This window comes from Acanthopagrus latus, chromosome 14, assembly GCF_904848185.1.
Source record: "Acanthopagrus latus isolate v.2019 chromosome 14, fAcaLat1.1, whole genome shotgun sequence".
NCBI classification, from domain to species: domain Eukaryota; kingdom Metazoa; phylum Chordata; class Actinopteri; order Spariformes; family Sparidae; genus Acanthopagrus; species Acanthopagrus latus.
Window position 1 is genome coordinate 1,181,178 of NC_051052.1, and position 17,307 is coordinate 1,198,484.

Sequence of the window (17,307 nt, forward strand, 5' to 3'; positions counted from 1 at the left end):
AGTGAAAAATTATTTGTGTGTTTTGGAGTGAGAGTTGTAGTGAAGTGAAGTTTGATGCCACCAGGTAGGAATGATTTCCTGTGCCGTTCGTTTAGGCAGTGGGGATAACTTCCTTTCTCTGCTTGCTTTTACCCTTAAAAAGCTCCAAAATGAAGTGGACCTCCTGTATCCTCTTATCTTCCCTTATCCTCACTTCCTTTCTCCTCCCCCAGGTGAAGCACCTCCAAAGGGCAGTAGACAGGTCTCTGCAGCTGTCCAGACAGAGAGCTGCAGCCAGGGAACTGGCCCCTCTCCTGGACAAGGACAAGGAGAGCTGCATGGAGGAGATCCTGAAGCTTAAGTCTCTGCTCAGCACCAAGAGAGAGCAGATAGCCACCCTCAGACTGGTGCTCAAGGCTAACAAACAGGTGAGATGTGTGTGAAAAAATATCATGATGTAATGCAAATATAGTGGCGATGTTTTGGGTGTGATTGTTGGTTCAACAGAACAGGCGATTAAAACAATTTACCTTCATGTCTTGGACTATTTTAAAGAGAATGGGTAAAAACACAGAGATTTCTATTTTCAACAGGTATGCAAATTTGCATATTTTTAATTAAGTCGCCTAACTTGCACATATAAAGATGAGGTATATGTAAACTAGTCATGCAAAGAGTAACCGTCGTGAACAGTGAGTCACAGACATTAGTTTAAGCAGATATCTGTACGAAAACAATAAAACACCGTCTTGTATATACTACAGTCCATCATGTTTTAACATGCGTCTAATAAACCAGAGGCTGCCCGCTCTGCAAATATTTATTTTTAGTTTTGCATATTTGCTAAATGTGCCACAATATTTGTTACAGTGACACGACTGTGTTCATGGAATCATTTAAAATAACTGAGAGCAGCCTCTCAAATGATAAAATCAGAGTGTATGAACGGTGTGAACCCGCCTGTGTAGGAGCATCTAATGAGTCGTTTAAACATCAGGAAACAGCTGCAGCTTTGACTTTAGACCAGCTTTATGTTGCTCTGTGGTGCTGTCACTTTCTGCTGCCTCAAGATAGCAATCCTCCATCAGTGGGCCTGACCACACCTCACTTTAACGTGGGTGCAGGTACATTGCTATTTGTGAAACTGACAGTTGTGTTGGTCTGAAACTAGCAATGACACTTGCACTGTGCTGTGTGCCCATTTGCACTGAGTGTTAGATAGAGCCCTGAGTGTGAATACAGAATACAGTGTGTGCCAGAATACACCCTGAAAAAAGGCATCTTGTCCTGATCGTCCATTTGGTAATAATAAATAATTTAATGGAAGTGTTTGCATTGTTTTTCCTATTTTGAGCCTGGTATTATCTGCTGTAGAAGTGTATGTATTTTAGTGTATTTTAACTAGATAATGCCTCATTTGCATATTTAAACATTACAATTTAGAAAACCTGTAATACAGAAAAAAATCTAAAAGTAAGTAATCAAACACGAACAAATGCAGGCTTATACAATCATACAGAAGTATTCACTGCCATAATATAGTAGCCAAGACTGAGGAGATAACAGTACAACAGGCTCGACATTCACACATGTTTGTCCGCCATGGGGAAATTAAAACTGCATGGTATCCACTTGCGTGTTGTTTTGGTCGTAGGACCAAGATTCCTTGATAATCAGATTCTTGTAAATGACAGATGGATGGCCAAACAACAGCAATGAAGTTAGCTGCAACAGCAATCAGTGCAGTGCATATACCAAACAAGGGGTTTGTTGCAAATACATTTGCAGTGGCATAACATGAAAAAGTTAAACAAACTATATCATCTATTTTTTTCAGCTGATAGCCTGACAATAGTCTAATCGCTGTTACCACAAAATAAATCAAGCAAGTAATCCAGAAATAGCCACCAGTGCTTGGTTCAACAGTGCTTTTAGGGAATGAGTCCAGCAGTTTATGGTCCAGCTGTTTACACACCTTCCCTGAAACACAACCAGTACGGTTGATGAAGCACTCACTCGATGTCTCAAACCTTTGCCCATTTGCCATTAGTTTATATTGCCTGCTTCAATTGGCTTCCCCTGAGGACTGTGTACATCAGTGATACAATTCAAATGCTACAGCTAACATTATCCACTGAGAGAATGTCTATCCAATTGAAAAACTCAACTTTCACACTTGAGCTGCCTGGATTTACACAGAGTGCAAACTATACTCAAAATGACAATTACACAGGCAGAATATCACATCCTGTACAGGTTTTAACAATCCATTCCTGTACAGAGTGTAAAGACTCTTGAGTTTGGGCATGCTCTATATATTTATTTTATCACAGCAGATTTACACAGTGCAAACTTTAAAGTAGAGCAATGTGTTTTTTTCAGTGTGGCTGAATCAATGAAGAGCTTTCTCTTCTCATTAACATTTCTTCCCCTAAAGTACAGAGTGTGAAAGTGGGAAACAAACTAAGGTGAATAAGTGATTGCAAAATCGAGAAAAGAGAATATAGAATTTATGTTCTGTGAATGTGTGTATGTTCACACAGACAGCAGAGGGGGCCCTGGCCAACCTGAAGAGTAAGTACGAGGCGGAGAAGTCCATGGTGACTGACACCATGACGAAGCTGAGGAATGAACTCAAGGCCCTGAAGGAAGATGCCGCCACTTTCTCCTCTCTGCGGGCCATGTTTGCCACCAGGTCAGAGCTGAAACTGCAGATTTTTAAATTCTCTACTGTACTTTTGGGATTAACAATGACAATATGATGAATCAGTGATAAAGCCACAGAACACATTCCCTTAGATCTACTTTTAATCAGTAAAAAAATGCAGCTGTTAAGTTGGAATAACAGACTGGAGATGAAATAACAGCTAGGTTGGCACTATCTTAAGGTTGCAAAATCCACCGACTGGCACACAAATTAGCTTTGGTCCACTGCTGGTACTGTGATCTTGAAGGACAGCCACTTCAGCATAAAGCAGAAAACACAATATTTCTGAAAACAATTTTTTTATTTCCATCATGTATCCATCATATCCTCATTGTCAACCACTTATCCGGAGTCGTGTCATGGGGGCAGCATCTTCAGCAGTGAGCCCCAGACTTCCCTTTCCCCGGCCATGTCGGCTAGCTCGGACTGGGGAATCCCCAGGCTCTCCCAGGCCACAGAGGAGATGTAATCCCTCCACTTGGTCCTGGGTCCACCCCTAGGTCTCTTCCCAGTTGGACGTGCCAGGAGCACCTCTTTAGGAAGGCGCCCTGGTGGCATCAGACGACGAACTAACTCAACTGGCTCCGTTCCACAAGAGGGAGCAGTGGCTCTACTCAAAGTCCCTCCCGGATGGCTGAGCTTCTCACCCTATCTCTACGGGTGACCCCAGCCATCCTGCGGAGAAAAACCATTTTGGCCGCTTGTACCTGCAATAATCAATATATAACTTTCGGACTAGCACAGAAGTCTAAAAATAGAACACCACTTGGGTTCAGATCGTGGAGGCCCCTGTTCATAACTGCTGGCAGTTCTAGTTAAAATTGATCCGCTGCCTACATATACTGAAAATGACTGCTGTTTGTCAATGGATGCTCAGTTTGGGAAAGGAAATCAAATGAAAAGTCAAATGAAAGTTAGTGTGATGCTACTTAGTTTAGTAATAGCAGGCCAACTATAACTATGATATTCCACAATACCCACACCCACAGTGGTTAGCTCTAATGCCTCAGCGAGGACTAGGGTTCAAGACCTGGCAGCCACCCCCCATGAAAAAGATAGGCAGGTACACAACTTTGCCATGTCTGAGGAGGTCACGTCACGAGGTAGAAATTGTGATGGTCTGAGATATGCTGCCAAGCAGTGTGGTAGAGGGCGAGGGATTCCACAGAGCTATACTGTCACCAAACACAGAGAAAAGCAGTTGAGAATAAGAAGGATGAGCTGCAAGCCAAGCTAGCTGGGGTACACGAGCTAACGGCAGCTCTGATAATCTCTACTCTCACAAACCAAAGTTCACAGCTCCCTGTAACTTCATCAGCGAGATGAAGATCAGTAAGATGTGCTCCTTTCTCCAGTGCTGGTACCTCCCTGTACAAGAAACAGACATGAGAGTAATATCGACCTTCTCCTTTAATAAGAAAGTGATTTAATAAATGTATTTCCCAAAACGTCAACAACTTATAACACAATAACTTGCTCTCTCCAGGTGTGACGAATATGTGACCCAGCTGGATGAGATGCAGAGGCAGCTGGCTGCAGCTGAGGATGAGAAGAAGACTCTGAACTCCCTCCTGCGGATGGCCATCCAGCAGAAACTGGCCCTCACCCAGCGCCTGGAGGATTTAGCCTTTGACCAAGAGCAGACCCACCGTACTCGTGGGGGCAGGCTTACTCGCAGGAAGACCAGCACCCCCAAAGTAAGTCCCCCAGCCCCTGCTTTGGCCTCCAACGTAGCCCAAGGCACAACTTCAGCTTTGACCCCGGTCAGCCTCCCCCCTTCAGTTCTCACTAGTCCTACATCAATTCTTCCCGATGATCTCACTGCCCCCCTTAGCCCGTCTCTGGTCAGTGCAGCTGCTGCAGCTCTGGCCTCAGCTCTCACCTCGCCTACGTCACACATACCCCCTCGCAGTCCGTCATCATCAGCGGTTGCCTCATTGGCCGGCCCTCTAGCACCAGAGAGCCCCCCATCTCTGGAGCCCCCCTCCTCCCCCTCGGCGCGAACACCTCCCTCAACCCCTCTGAGGCTGGCTCACTCCCAGTGGACCGTGGGGCTGCGGACGTTTGTGGTTGACTCCCACAGTTTCAGTGTCAACATCTCTCCCACTCTGCCCCGTAGCTCTGGCCTCTCCAGGCACATCACCACAGACTCTCATACCTCTACCCCATCCACCACCACCACTACTGACAGGCCCACGCAGCCAGGATCTGCCCCCTCTTCTCCCTACCGGTCCCCTATTCTGGGGCTCAGGCGCTCCACGTGGAGCCCCTCACCCCGAACTCGGCCTTTGTCCAGCCTGACACGCTCCTCTGTCCTCCACACTCCTTCCCCATCCTCCCCTTACTCCTCCACTCACACCTCTTCTTTCTCCCACAGCTACTCCCCTACCTTCTACAGCTCTTCTTCTGCTTTTATCCCCTCTAGTTCCTACCTCACCCCTAGCACCTCCTCCTCCTACAGCCACTCCACTCACTACACACCTCTTTACCCCAGATACTACAGCTCTTACCGGCCCCGGCACTGATGCTCTACTTTAAGTTCTTTACTGTATGCCTCCTCAAGGCTTTTCCACCAGGCTCCTTATTGACACTAAAACTGCAACTCCCATCATCCTTCTCCTTTTGTCACCTATGAGAGTCTGGGCTCACAGAGAGGAGGACAGAGTGGTTTCCTGTTTCCTAATTCCTGTTTTCCTGTGCCTAAGCTTGGCCAATGGGTTCTGAATGTTCAGTGACTTTGCTCAGGGATTTGACATAAGGAGCACAAGCGGCCCGCCTTCCTTTTATTCTGAGGCTGCTGATTGGTCCACAGAAGGACGTTAATAGAGACTTTTTAATGAGAGTTTTTAGGATGTAGGTTCTTCAGGTTGTGACCACACATGCATGAAGTGATTAAAACACAGAGACATTCAGACATTGACTGGACACTTTCACAGGTTGAAATGAGGGCCATGACACATTAAATACTGTCCTCTATATTCAATGTAATATCCACTCTGTTTTAAATGGTAGTGAATCTCATATACTGTATACACAAACACTGTAAACCGCATATCCTTCAGTGCAAGCCTTCTCCTTTGTTTGCAAGATTTTAAGGGTTCAGTATGAATCAAAATGATTAGGTTATACAAAGGCTCAATCCCATTCCAATTTTCACCCCCACTCCTTGTTTTTGAGTGTCCCCTTGCCTCCTCAGAGTTACAAGGAGTAGTGATTGAAATCTCTCCCTATGAAATGTGACAAGATCCCCCCTTCAAGACCCTTATACATCATCAGTAGTCAATGGCATTTATGTAAACAGACGGGATCACACAATTGCAATATCCCCTTCCAACATTCCCCTTCAACTGTGGTGAGTTCTTTTGCATTACTTTGGCAATCCTGCATTACAATGCCATTTGCCATTTATCTGTAGAGAGAACAACTGGGATGCTCGCATATTGTTCAAAACTTAACGCTATCAATCAACTCATCAAGTAAATTTAAGAAAAGGAACCATAATGCCTTAAAATGAGTTTTCATAAGCCTCAGTTTGAAGCACACCTCTAAAAAAACCATGCACCCCTAATGCTGAACCCTACACCTGTATCCCAACAGAGGGTTAGGACTAAGTGGTAGGGGCACGGGGTGTATTGGAATTGGGCCAAAGGATCTGAAGACAAAAGGGTCTATAGCTGTTTTGGTTTGCCACACTTAAAATTAGGGTCAGATGTCTGTCCTAGAGAGGGCTAAGACATGATCATTCCACCTTGCGGAAGCTGCAAATTTTAGCATTACAATCTGTGAAGGCAGCATGTGGGTGAAGAATAAAAAAAGAGGGTTGGCAAAGTTTTACACCTATGCACACCTGGCCACTTGCTGTGGCCATGCCAAGTTGGCATGCTTGTTAGATTGTAACCAAGCTTGAATTCCTGCATTGGAAGGGTGTGAGGAGAAGGTACTGGACATGGTGCTTGGCCTTTCAACCAGAAATGTGTTTGAAGCATACTGAGTTCTTAAGTATTTCAGCTTTGATTTCACTTTATCTAACACACACATACTTGTGTGCAATGTAGTCTTAATTTTTCGTCCAGGGCTGTTGCCATCATCAGCTCAGCCTCCAGCATTTTTTGGTCCATCTCTAGCACCACCCAGGTGTTTGTTCTTATACAGCCACGTACACAGCTATGCATGTTCATGTTTGGATGTTCTTATACTGCAGACGTCCTTCCCCTTCCATAAGAAGAAAATCACCCAACAGAGGTGTAAGCTTTAAGGAAGGTTCTGGCAGGGAGGATTTTATGAGAAGGAGGAAGGGGTTTGGAAAGCGCTCAAACATGGCATATGACCTGTGTTGAATCAGCTGAATACCATAGTCTAGTCATTGTACAAAGAAGCATTATGACTTGGAGTAAGCACTAAGAATGTGTGCCAATAGTCTGATGTTGATTTCTCCTCATTTCTTATTTGAACAACCTTTAATCTTATCAACTATTTAGCACTGCTATCAATCTGAAATCCTCAACATGTCAAATTACTTTAACATATCAGCAATTTGTTATGAAAAGGTGACACAGTATGTAGGAAGGTTGTTTAACAACATGCATCAAGCTAAATTGCCTTAGAGCTTGTTGCAAAACCCCAAAAACCCAACCAATCGTGGTTGGCATTTAAATGAATGAATTTTTTGAGGGATGGTATGAATCTCATAATAATTTGCCTCTTTTAGCCCTGCACCACCCTGAGCAGGTTCAAAATAAACCAAACCAATTTCTATGCAACATGACATCTGAACCCTTATGCAAATCAGTAACAATACTGATGTCCCTCACTGTTAAATAGCTCATTAAATATAACTTCTACAGAAGGACACTGATAGTTTGGGATGATTTAAATCTTCAAATGAATTTAAAAGAGCAATTTGTAAGTTTAAAATGTTCAAAAAATGAACTGACATTTTCAGCAGCATGTGAAGAAACAACAGCGTTGACATTAAGTCAAAGATGTCTATGTACTGTGTTGCAGAGATACTAATGAAGTTAGCAGACCGAACAGCTGCCACAGCCTGTCCTGTATCATAATACCACTTAGGTGATGGTCTGATTGCTCCTCTAGTTTCAGTTTCAAGACAGATCTCTGAAAATTTATAATTAAGTTTAAGAAATTCTGAAATTCAGAGCAACATGCTTGTTTTGCATTGTAAGATTATTATCAGTTTCATCTCGGGGTCCAGTACAGAGATAAGTCTGAAGGGTTTAAACTAGCTAAGTAGTACAAAGACTGGGATCAGGAAGAAATTCCTATCTGAGCTGCATTCATGCGATGTTGGCAGAATGCAGAAAAATTTAAAACCAACTTGGTACTTCCCAGTTGACCAACACCTCTGTACTGGGTTCACAATTGATGTTGATCTTCTCATTTGACCTGAGTTCACAGCAAACTCATTTCTTAAAATGCTTTTGATGTATTTTAAACTGTTGGCTAACATCATATCTGAGATCCTACCAGTCCAGCACACATGATACCGTACTCCCTGTGTCTGTGAATGCCTTACAAAGCCTATTATACAGCACCCACACAGTGTAGCCTAATAACAAATGCCTGTTTGCTGGTAACAAAAACTTTTTAATGTGCTTCATCTATTTTTCATTTCAACACCTGCACCTCAAGCTACCTGCTGTTTTATGTATTTGTTTTTGGCTAGGATTGCTTTCAGTGGGGTGGCAAAATAACTTAGCAAAGTCAGATCATTCTTGTAACTGTCAGTATATGTGTATTTTTTGTCTGGGTGCTGTCCAGAATACAAACTTGCCAAATACTTCCCCATGTCCCCTTCAGCTTTTCTACCATGTTCACTTTGCTTCATTGGAACCTTTAATCACCACGTTTCTTCTTTATTTGATTTTTCTCTCAAGTCAGTGTTGTCTGTTGACTACTGGTTTTGGTAACACTGTAAATGGCTGCACCCTATTGACTATAATGCAAGTTTTTCAATATGCAAGATGGGGCAAAAACTCATTTGACGTCACCTTTATTTTCCACATATCTGATTGTCTTCTTTGAAAGACACCTTTGCCCTGATGGGCTCACATATTGCCTTTATTGTTTGATTGTAAACCATTAAAGCTCCAGGTCAGAAGTCTGATCTGAAAGCTAATGGCATTTGAGGATGAGTCCTCTTTACATTTTCTGTATGCTACTACTTGTTCACGATTTGTAAATGATACATTGCGACAGTTATGAACAGTATGACAACAAAATGTTTTGACACAGTGTTGGTACAGACATTCATTCACACTATATCCCTCCCTGATCTCAGCTGCACTCAGTCAGCACTGTACTGCAAATCAGATAGTTAGCAGGAGATAAATGTCCCCTTTAATTCCATTACGGGACCTAACCAGGGGTTCCTGTCTACACAGTTTAGTACAAATCACATACTTTGCTGCTGACCATTTTCTGGAGAATGCTGTATAGTTTCAGCTTTTTTGTGTGTCCTTCTTCTCAACTACTGATTTCTATTTCACACACTGTAAAAATATACATGCAGGGAACTAGAACTGTCACGTTACATAGAATGGCTCTGCATCTTTGTCTCCAAGGTTTTCAGATATTGAGCAGCCACTGAAATTCATTATAGGAAGACCGTCAATATAACAACTTTAAGTAAGGAATACTTTCAGCTATTTGGAATAAGTAAAGCACAGTCAGACAGGTGGAGGCAACAGAAAATACCTCACTGACTCCATGAAAGTTCTTTTCTATTCTACTCAGTTTAAGCCACTGAAATATGGTTCACATAGTGGAGAGCAGCAGTGGGCTCAGCACTGCCACTTACTGTCTTGAAGCTGAATACTGAATACAGTGGTTGTCCCTCAGTATTATACTGCATAGTACCATATTTGAGAGAAGTCATTCTCAGTCAGACTAAATAATGATTTTATTGTTTCGTTTGTGACTCTTTGATTTAACATTCCTCCCACTGAAGTGTTATGAGCTGCTTAGTACTTGAAATGATCAAGTTGAGGAGACAGTGATGCAGACCACTCTGGCAGTATTCCTTTTTGTCAGTTACATTACTGCTTTGAGGTAATGCAAAGAATGTTGAGCTTAATGATAGTGACGCTGACTTTTTGGGTCTGAGGGTCTTTTTGAGTTTTAATGGGTTCAATCATGGTCAGCCATGTGGAACTGATCCTAAATCAATGCTAAAATAATATGATATATGTACGTATTAGTTTGAGATCATTTTTGATCCGGTTGAAATGCTTTCGGTACATATCTTGTGTCTGCTGTCATTGTCTCAGCTATAATTCAGCAACAGTGCAGGATTATCACTCAGACAGACTCATGTTTACCAAGGTATATTTACCTTTCTTATTCCCAAATTGATATCTAACATTTTAATTTGTTGAGGGAAAGTTGAGGTGATTCAAAGTTGGACTTTCAAGAATCCAAACACTTTGTGTCAGAGTGACCTGCATTTTGGCTTAGGTAAACAATGGAAACCAGTGTGATCTCCTCTCTGTGATACCCTCGCTCGCTCGGTCCAAACAGACACAGACGACTTACACAAACACACTGACACACACATATCTCTCTGTTTTCTGCCAACATACTTCTGCTAAATTTTGATTAGGAGGAAATTATACCAATCTGAGACAACCTGAGGTCTGTCAAATGTAGTTTCTGCCCCATGGTACACCTGGAATACTGGTTGTGCAGTCTCATGTATGTGCTGTTTCAGAATAATCTCTGGGGGCCTTTTGACCTAAAACAATATTTCATGCCATGATCCATTTCAAATTTGATAGCTTTGCCAGCCAGGCTGAAGTTCAACTGGTGTACCATCTCCGGAGTGAATCATATGCTGAAATATTCCCTACAGGATGTAGTAGGTAGGGCAGGAGAGAAATATCACAATGTAAAAGATTTTTGTTCAGTCTGATATTGATGTACTTTCCCTACAATATTGAATTCATTCAGGCATTCATTTAATACTTGTTTTGTTTTGTTTTTAAGTTCAATTATTACTTTAAGGAAGAAGGTTAATTTAAGGAGTTTTCCCATACAGGCATTCCATAAAGAACCAGAGCTGGTCCTCATAGAGAAATGAGTGGTGAATCTCAGTGATAGAAGTGATGGTCGAACTAAAAGATGTGGCATATTCCTCTTTAAGGAGGAGGAAGCAGTTTGTGACAGAGGCAGTTCAATATCTTGGAGGAGCTCTGGGCTAGAAATTTTAAAAGGCAGCTACACTAAATAGACAACCAAGAAACCTTACACCAAGACTGTATAAGCCACACAGGGAACCAAAAGCCTTATGTATTTGGGTCTTCTCAATACTGGTCTGTCAATGGAAGAAAATGAAGCTCAAAAAGTGCCATATATTTCCAAATGGAGTAAAAACAAGTCCTATTTGAACCAGCTAAGCTGGATTTGTAGCCATGAATGCTGTACATAAAATTTAAAAAGAACAACAGAATAAATGAGCTTAAACTTGAACAGAAAACTCCACCACACTGGCCAAAGTTCAAGTCAAAGAGGGGGTAAACTGAGCCAGTGGGTAAAATGAGCCACCCACTGTATCCAGGTAACTATTTACAAGTAGCCGTGTGAATTACTCACTTCATGTTTGATAGAAGCACATGGAGCATCAGTCCTTTATCTTAGATAAAAGAGATATAATATCTATTATATATAATAGAAAGATTTGGACACTGTAATATGTTAATTTAAGTCAGTGTAAGCTACAAAATAAGGTATTAAAATTAAAATAACTGGATCTGAACCAACATGCGAAACCTTGGAGGTCATGAAGTAAAATGTACCAGTGCTCATCACACATATACATCTTATATATTCCTAAAAGCTCACTAATTAATTAATGAATTCATTTTAAGCTGCAAATACTGTGCACACAAAAGCACAGACATGCTCTCTGTAGCTACACACAAAGATTACAGTTGAATCTTTCCTGAAAATGTTCACTTATCATCTTTAACAAGTGCAAACTTTTTACTTACTTACTTACAAGTATGCTGTAAGTTTTTGCCTTTGCTAAGTTGGTGGCATTAATAAAGTTCAAATGATCTCAAAATTGTTGGATTTTATGTTAAACATCAGTATTTAACAGTGGCTGTTTACCCCTGGAGGGCTTAATTTCGATCCCCTGCTTAAATGATCTCCACCTTGAGACAAGTTAAGACTACTTCTTTTTTATCGGTCAGTGTTACGAAAGCTTCATACTTGGATAAATTTATTCATTTTTCATAGGTACACAGAAAACCGAGGTACATATTTGAAATAAATATATTGCAGTAAAATTGTCTCATCTTACTCCGCTGTCCACTACAGTATGAAGAAGAGGTCAAATCAGTGTTTATGTGAAGCGGAAAGGAACAGCCCTCCTACTAGGGTTTGAGTTACACCAAATGTTACCTGTCACAATTGAAAGATGGGTTCCACTTTAGCTTAGATTGGAATCAGCGGTCATGTTTGGATTGGAAGTGTATGATACATCCATGATGACATTAAAGGGCCAATGATGAGGAGTCTCACCTACCTAAGGACAATAACCAAGTCTGGGTTCCTCTGCAGGGCTAACATTGCATGTACTGTACTCTTCTTCCTTTTTGCCTTGTGTCTTTTTTGGTCTTGAGTCTAATATTGCTTAGAAACTTAGAGGTTGTGTGGCTCCACCTGCTGGATTTAAAATGATTTTTTATGAAATGTCTGTCAGCTAAAACTCCAATCTTTTCTCAGAGTATCTGCTTGCAGCGCCCACTGCATCACACTCCACTGCAGAGTCACAGGTTTGTTTTCCTGTGATCAAACCCTTCTGACTGGGTTCTGTCCTGGAACACTGTGGGCAGCACCACTGAGCTCTGCAAACATCCAGACTGTTAAATGTCATAAATGTGTCTGATGCCTGTTTGCTGTCTGCCCACTTAAATGCACGTGTACATATCACGTATTTTAAAGCTTTAACTGTACAGTGTTATATTAATATATACTGCAAATATCTATGAATTACTACGTTGTGTCTTATTTGTTATTGGGTGATTAATCATCATTCTCCCCTATCACTACACACTAAGAATATTTATTTACATAATATAACATTGTAGTTAAAAGCTCAAGTTCAAAACAACAAAACTCTAGAAGAACTTTCCATCAAAACACTAAACCCAGCCCAACCCTAACCTTACTGATGTGTAGGTAAGTGCTGAGTCCTTGATTTTTCTCCACTGGACAAGCCTTGTTATCTTTTGTGTTAATCTGAAATATTAACAGTGTGTATCTGTGCTGTCTAACAGTGTCAGTCTCTTCCAGATCGTCAGTAGCCTTCTGCCTCAGTGCCGTTCCTCGTACCCTCCCCACAGCTGAGGGTTTCAGCCTCTTCTGCTCCTTTCCCAGGTAAAAGCAACATCGCATACACAGTACCAGCATTTTCACTGCCCTCTTCAAGCTGCCCCCTTTATGCCACAAGTTGTCCCAGTTTTTTTTTTACAATTACGACACATTCACCCAGATTAGAGCAACAGTGTTTAAAATAAGGTTTTAAAAAAAAACTAAAAAATCCTAAAATCTTCAAAGGAGGGTTCCTTTTTTCTTTCAGCAATGTCTAACATTATCTTTAACTGCCGTGCTGCCTGTCTGTCTGTCTGTAACTTTCATCTACACTGAATGGATTGCCATTAAAAAATGTACAGACATGTTCCCCAGAGGATGAATCCTACTGACCTGGTCATCCCCTGATGTTCCCTCTGGCACCATCATGGTCCATGAGGGTTCACATTTGTGGTTTACTTGAAATGCTTCAACAAAATTTGGTCCATTGCTAGGAAATCTGCTACAGACGTTCAGAGACGTACAGAGCACCAGCCTATAAGGAAACTCTCCGTTAGTCCTGTACTTTGGTTTCTGACCAAATACCTGCAAAGCAGGTACTTTTTGTTTATTGCTAATTAGGTAATTTTAGCCAATTAACATACTAAAGTTACATGTTTTCCATTACCTCTCTTTGCATTTTCATCTTACTGTGAGCATGTTAGCATGCTGATGTTAGCATAAAGCAAAGCTCCATTGTGTGCCTAACAGACCTGCTAGCATGACCGTAGACTTGCAGTCTGGTATAGCTCTTTTTGTTTTTTGGTACCTAGCATGCTGATCCGATACTAAAAGGTAGACTTAAAAAACTACAGACTACTTATTCATCAGTCTGAAAAAAACGGAGGCCTCAGTACTCTGTTGTACAATTTCCCAACCTCCTTTTTTCAGATGTTTGTTGTCTTGTTTCCAGCAACCTTTTAACAAGCAAAGCTTGTTTCCCTGTTGCAGTGAAGACACACCTGTTATGGAAACCCAGCAGTTCACTTCCAACACGTCAACGACACGTTAACAACATGTTAAGAACGTGTACATTTTTAACACGTTGTATTACGTGTTGCTGTCGCATATTTTTTAAACTGTTTGGCTCTGGGGTGTGTGCAGAGATTGTGTCGTTGAGAAGAGGGGAAAAAAAAGGCTAGGAGTCTGTGAATGTTGCCAGTCTGGTAGTAGTGATGTGCAGTAGAAGTTTTAGGGCCCAAATACATCAGAATGATAACAAAAACCAGAGAAAGTTATGTTACGTCACCTCACATGGCCTGTGTCTCGGCTGAAGAAATGCACCTGGAGCTGGAGTCTATGATGAGGACAACATGTCAGAGTGTCAGGATGCTTGGAGAGACTCAACCTACCTATAATGAATTGCTGAATGTGACCACTAATGGATCTCCAAACCTAACAGGGAAAAAAACATTGGGATACAGGACCGGGTAAGAGAGGACAGCCCCCCTTACTCAGATGTGATATTCCTACACTGGATCAGTCACCAGGACTCCCTATGTAATGTGTTTTGCAAACTGATCATATCGCCAATACAGTGGTAAAACCAGCAAACTCTATCCAGGTCCACAGGCTTAACCATCGCCAGCTGGAGGAGTAATGATTCCTACCCTGGATATGCCACCCTGCCACACGGACAGATACACCCCTACTATCTCAGTCGCTCCTCTGACTTCACTAAGATTGAAGTGGAGCTTGAGTTGGTGTCATTCAGCAGGGAGAAAGTGGATCGATGTGCATCTAGAACTGATTGACATGCTGTAGCTACAGTGTGACCCTGCTCTGGAAGAGAAGTTCACTTCATCCACACTGGAACAACTTCTTCTGCTCATTGAAGGAACACAGTTTTTTTAGACTTACATGAAGTGTAAGATTACACTTTTGTTCAGGAATAATTCACACTCGACTGGTCTTTTCTTCATTCACTGCTGCAGGTCTGTTCTGCATTTGGTGCTAAAGCTGGAGTGAGTTGCATAAGTAAAAACAGTCTCACACAGTTAGATAAGTAACAACAGATTACTGAATCTCTGAATCTTTGATTTCATGAATATTTCATGCATGTGAACATTTGTTCTTCGTGTCTGTGAGTATTAATATTTTCTGCATTTAATGTTGTCAGTATGTCTTCTAATGCTGAACATGACATTTTGAGACAGTTTGCCTCAAATCCATATTTTTTATGAAATGCAGTGGGTTTTACTAGTGACCTGTAGAGCAGTGCATACTGTCTGTTTCACACTGAGGCTGAACCATGATCTCTACTCCTTGTTCTCAGCAGCAGTGTGTCGACCCTGTTGGATCCCTCAGCAGACGCCCACCATGAGTGCCTCCTGTCTGGCGTCCTCAGTCCACTCTGGGTCCTCCGTGTCTGTGGAACATACCACCTGACCCCTCGCACTGTTGACACATAAGACTCACCCAACGTTTTGTCTAGAGGAACTGGCCAACCTGAGAACAGTCCCACACTGCCTCTACAGGGAGTGCCTGGCTCACACTTACATTGCTTTGGAGAAGCAGAAATATGCTACTGTGACACTCGCGACTGCCAGCAGAGCCACAAGAACCTACTGATGCAGCCACGTCAGAACTGCAGCACCTATTTATCCACGTATTCATCCGTTCAGTTCGAGTCATCCAAATGAAATTGATCAGATCTTCTTTTGGTGTCACTCACAGTTGTTACTGTGTGTTAACGTAAACATTTGGTTGAAGAGTCCCATAATGTGTATTAGTCACAGAATAGTATCATACATGTATGTTAATCCTTGTGTGTATTTCATTACGCATGTGCAGTTGTATAGATTTTAGCTTTTGATGCTTCAAACATGGTTGCTTATTTTTGACTCATGTTTTAATTTTTTTTTTTTTTCCGGTTCACATGTATTATTCATACACATGAAGTCTGCCTCTTCATTTAAACATGAAGTATGCAGGATAAGCACAAACTAGAGCAATGCATTCCAAAAATGACGTATGTGTTACTGTAAGTATTTCATTAAAAGCTGCAAAAAGCTGACACGACATCAATATTCAACATGTCCTCTTTGTGTAGTTGGCAGTGTTTAGATGAAACTTCACACAGTAAGACTCCTCTGTACTCTTTGACTGCATTGTCAATCCATGCTGGCAATTCACTTGTAGCACAACTGCCAAATGAGGAAGCCAACAGGACACAAGTGGATATCAGCTGATATGAGCCTGGGGAGAGAAAGTAATGTCCATCCATCCATCCATCCATTTTCATCCGCTTATCCAACCGGGTCACGGGGGCAGCTGTCTGAGCAGGGACACCCAGACTTCCCTCTCCCTGGACACTCCCAAGGCGTTCCCAGGCCAGCTGGGTGACATAGTCACTCCAGAAAATAATGTGTATCATTTAAAAACAGCAAGCATCATTGGAAAAAAGCTGACAATGAGTGGACCTCTGCACAGGATAGATGTAACAAGGTGTTTACCCACTGACATCACCACACTGTGGAGTATTAAAATAATACTGAAGGTGTCACATCCTGCAAGTTTATCTGCATTTATCAGTACCACTTTGTCTCTGTGGCCACTGCAACACAAGTCACAAAGAAGTTTGATCAACTTAAATTTCCGTTCTTTCATAAGACCGTGCTCTGCTGTCAGGATCTTACTCTTATTTACTTGATGAACATTCATAAACAATATTGTTGCAATACATTTTGGTTCAGACATATTCTCACTAAAAGCATCACTTTCAAATCAGAATTAAACTTCTAATGCTCAAGTTTGCTTTCTTTTTTCTACTTGTTTTTACAGTATTGTAGACAAACATGTATGTTTGGATTCCAGCTTTAGATTTTTAAATATGTTATCTATCATCTATGGCTTTTAAGGCTTTTCATTGCAAAGGTAAGGAAGCCTGAGCAGAGTAATCATAAGTAATAAGTCCTACATCGTAGAAAATGATGACCTGTCTTTTTTAAATGATAAGGTGGTCTAGGTGCCATAAAAACACTGTGAAGTATCATGATTCTCAATCCATGAAGAAATGTACACATGCCATATTAGGAGACACCACCTTTAATTAGGCTGTCAGGACTTGTGTTGTCATAACTGCACAGTCTCTGCATTTCCCCCATATGGCCATACTTGCATAAAAATACCAGCAGAGCTGATGTGAAAGCGTGCTGCCTGCTCAGGCCTGTGAACACTGGCCAGTCAGAGCCTGACAGGAGGCAGGGAGGTCTTAAAGAGACGGGAGCTAAAACAGCTTGTCAGACAGG

General features: G+C 41.7%; 1 protein-coding gene across 8 annotated transcripts in view; it reads left to right on the plus strand.

The window, feature by feature from the left end:
• Positions 1–16,808, plus strand: part of LOC119032792 (protein bicaudal D homolog 1-like) — a 58,268-nt gene extending 41,460 nt beyond the window's left edge. For 4 of the 8 annotated variants that reach the window (XM_037122330.1, XM_037122332.1, XM_037122333.1 and 1 more), the window contains exons 9-12: positions 213–407; positions 2,523–2,674; positions 4,173–13,084; positions 15,336–16,808. In XM_037122330.1, the coding sequence (XP_036978225.1) occupies positions 213–407; positions 2,523–2,674; positions 4,173–5,211 (1,386 nt within the window). In that variant the 3' untranslated portion in view covers positions 5,212–13,084; positions 15,336–16,808. Of the gene's footprint in view, positions 1–212; positions 408–2,522; positions 2,675–4,172; positions 13,085–15,332 lie in introns of all 8 variants that reach the window. The other 4 variants (XM_037122336.1, XM_037122338.1, XM_037122337.1 and 1 more) reach the window with 3 other exon arrangements.
• Positions 16,809–17,307: the final 499 nt, after the last annotated feature.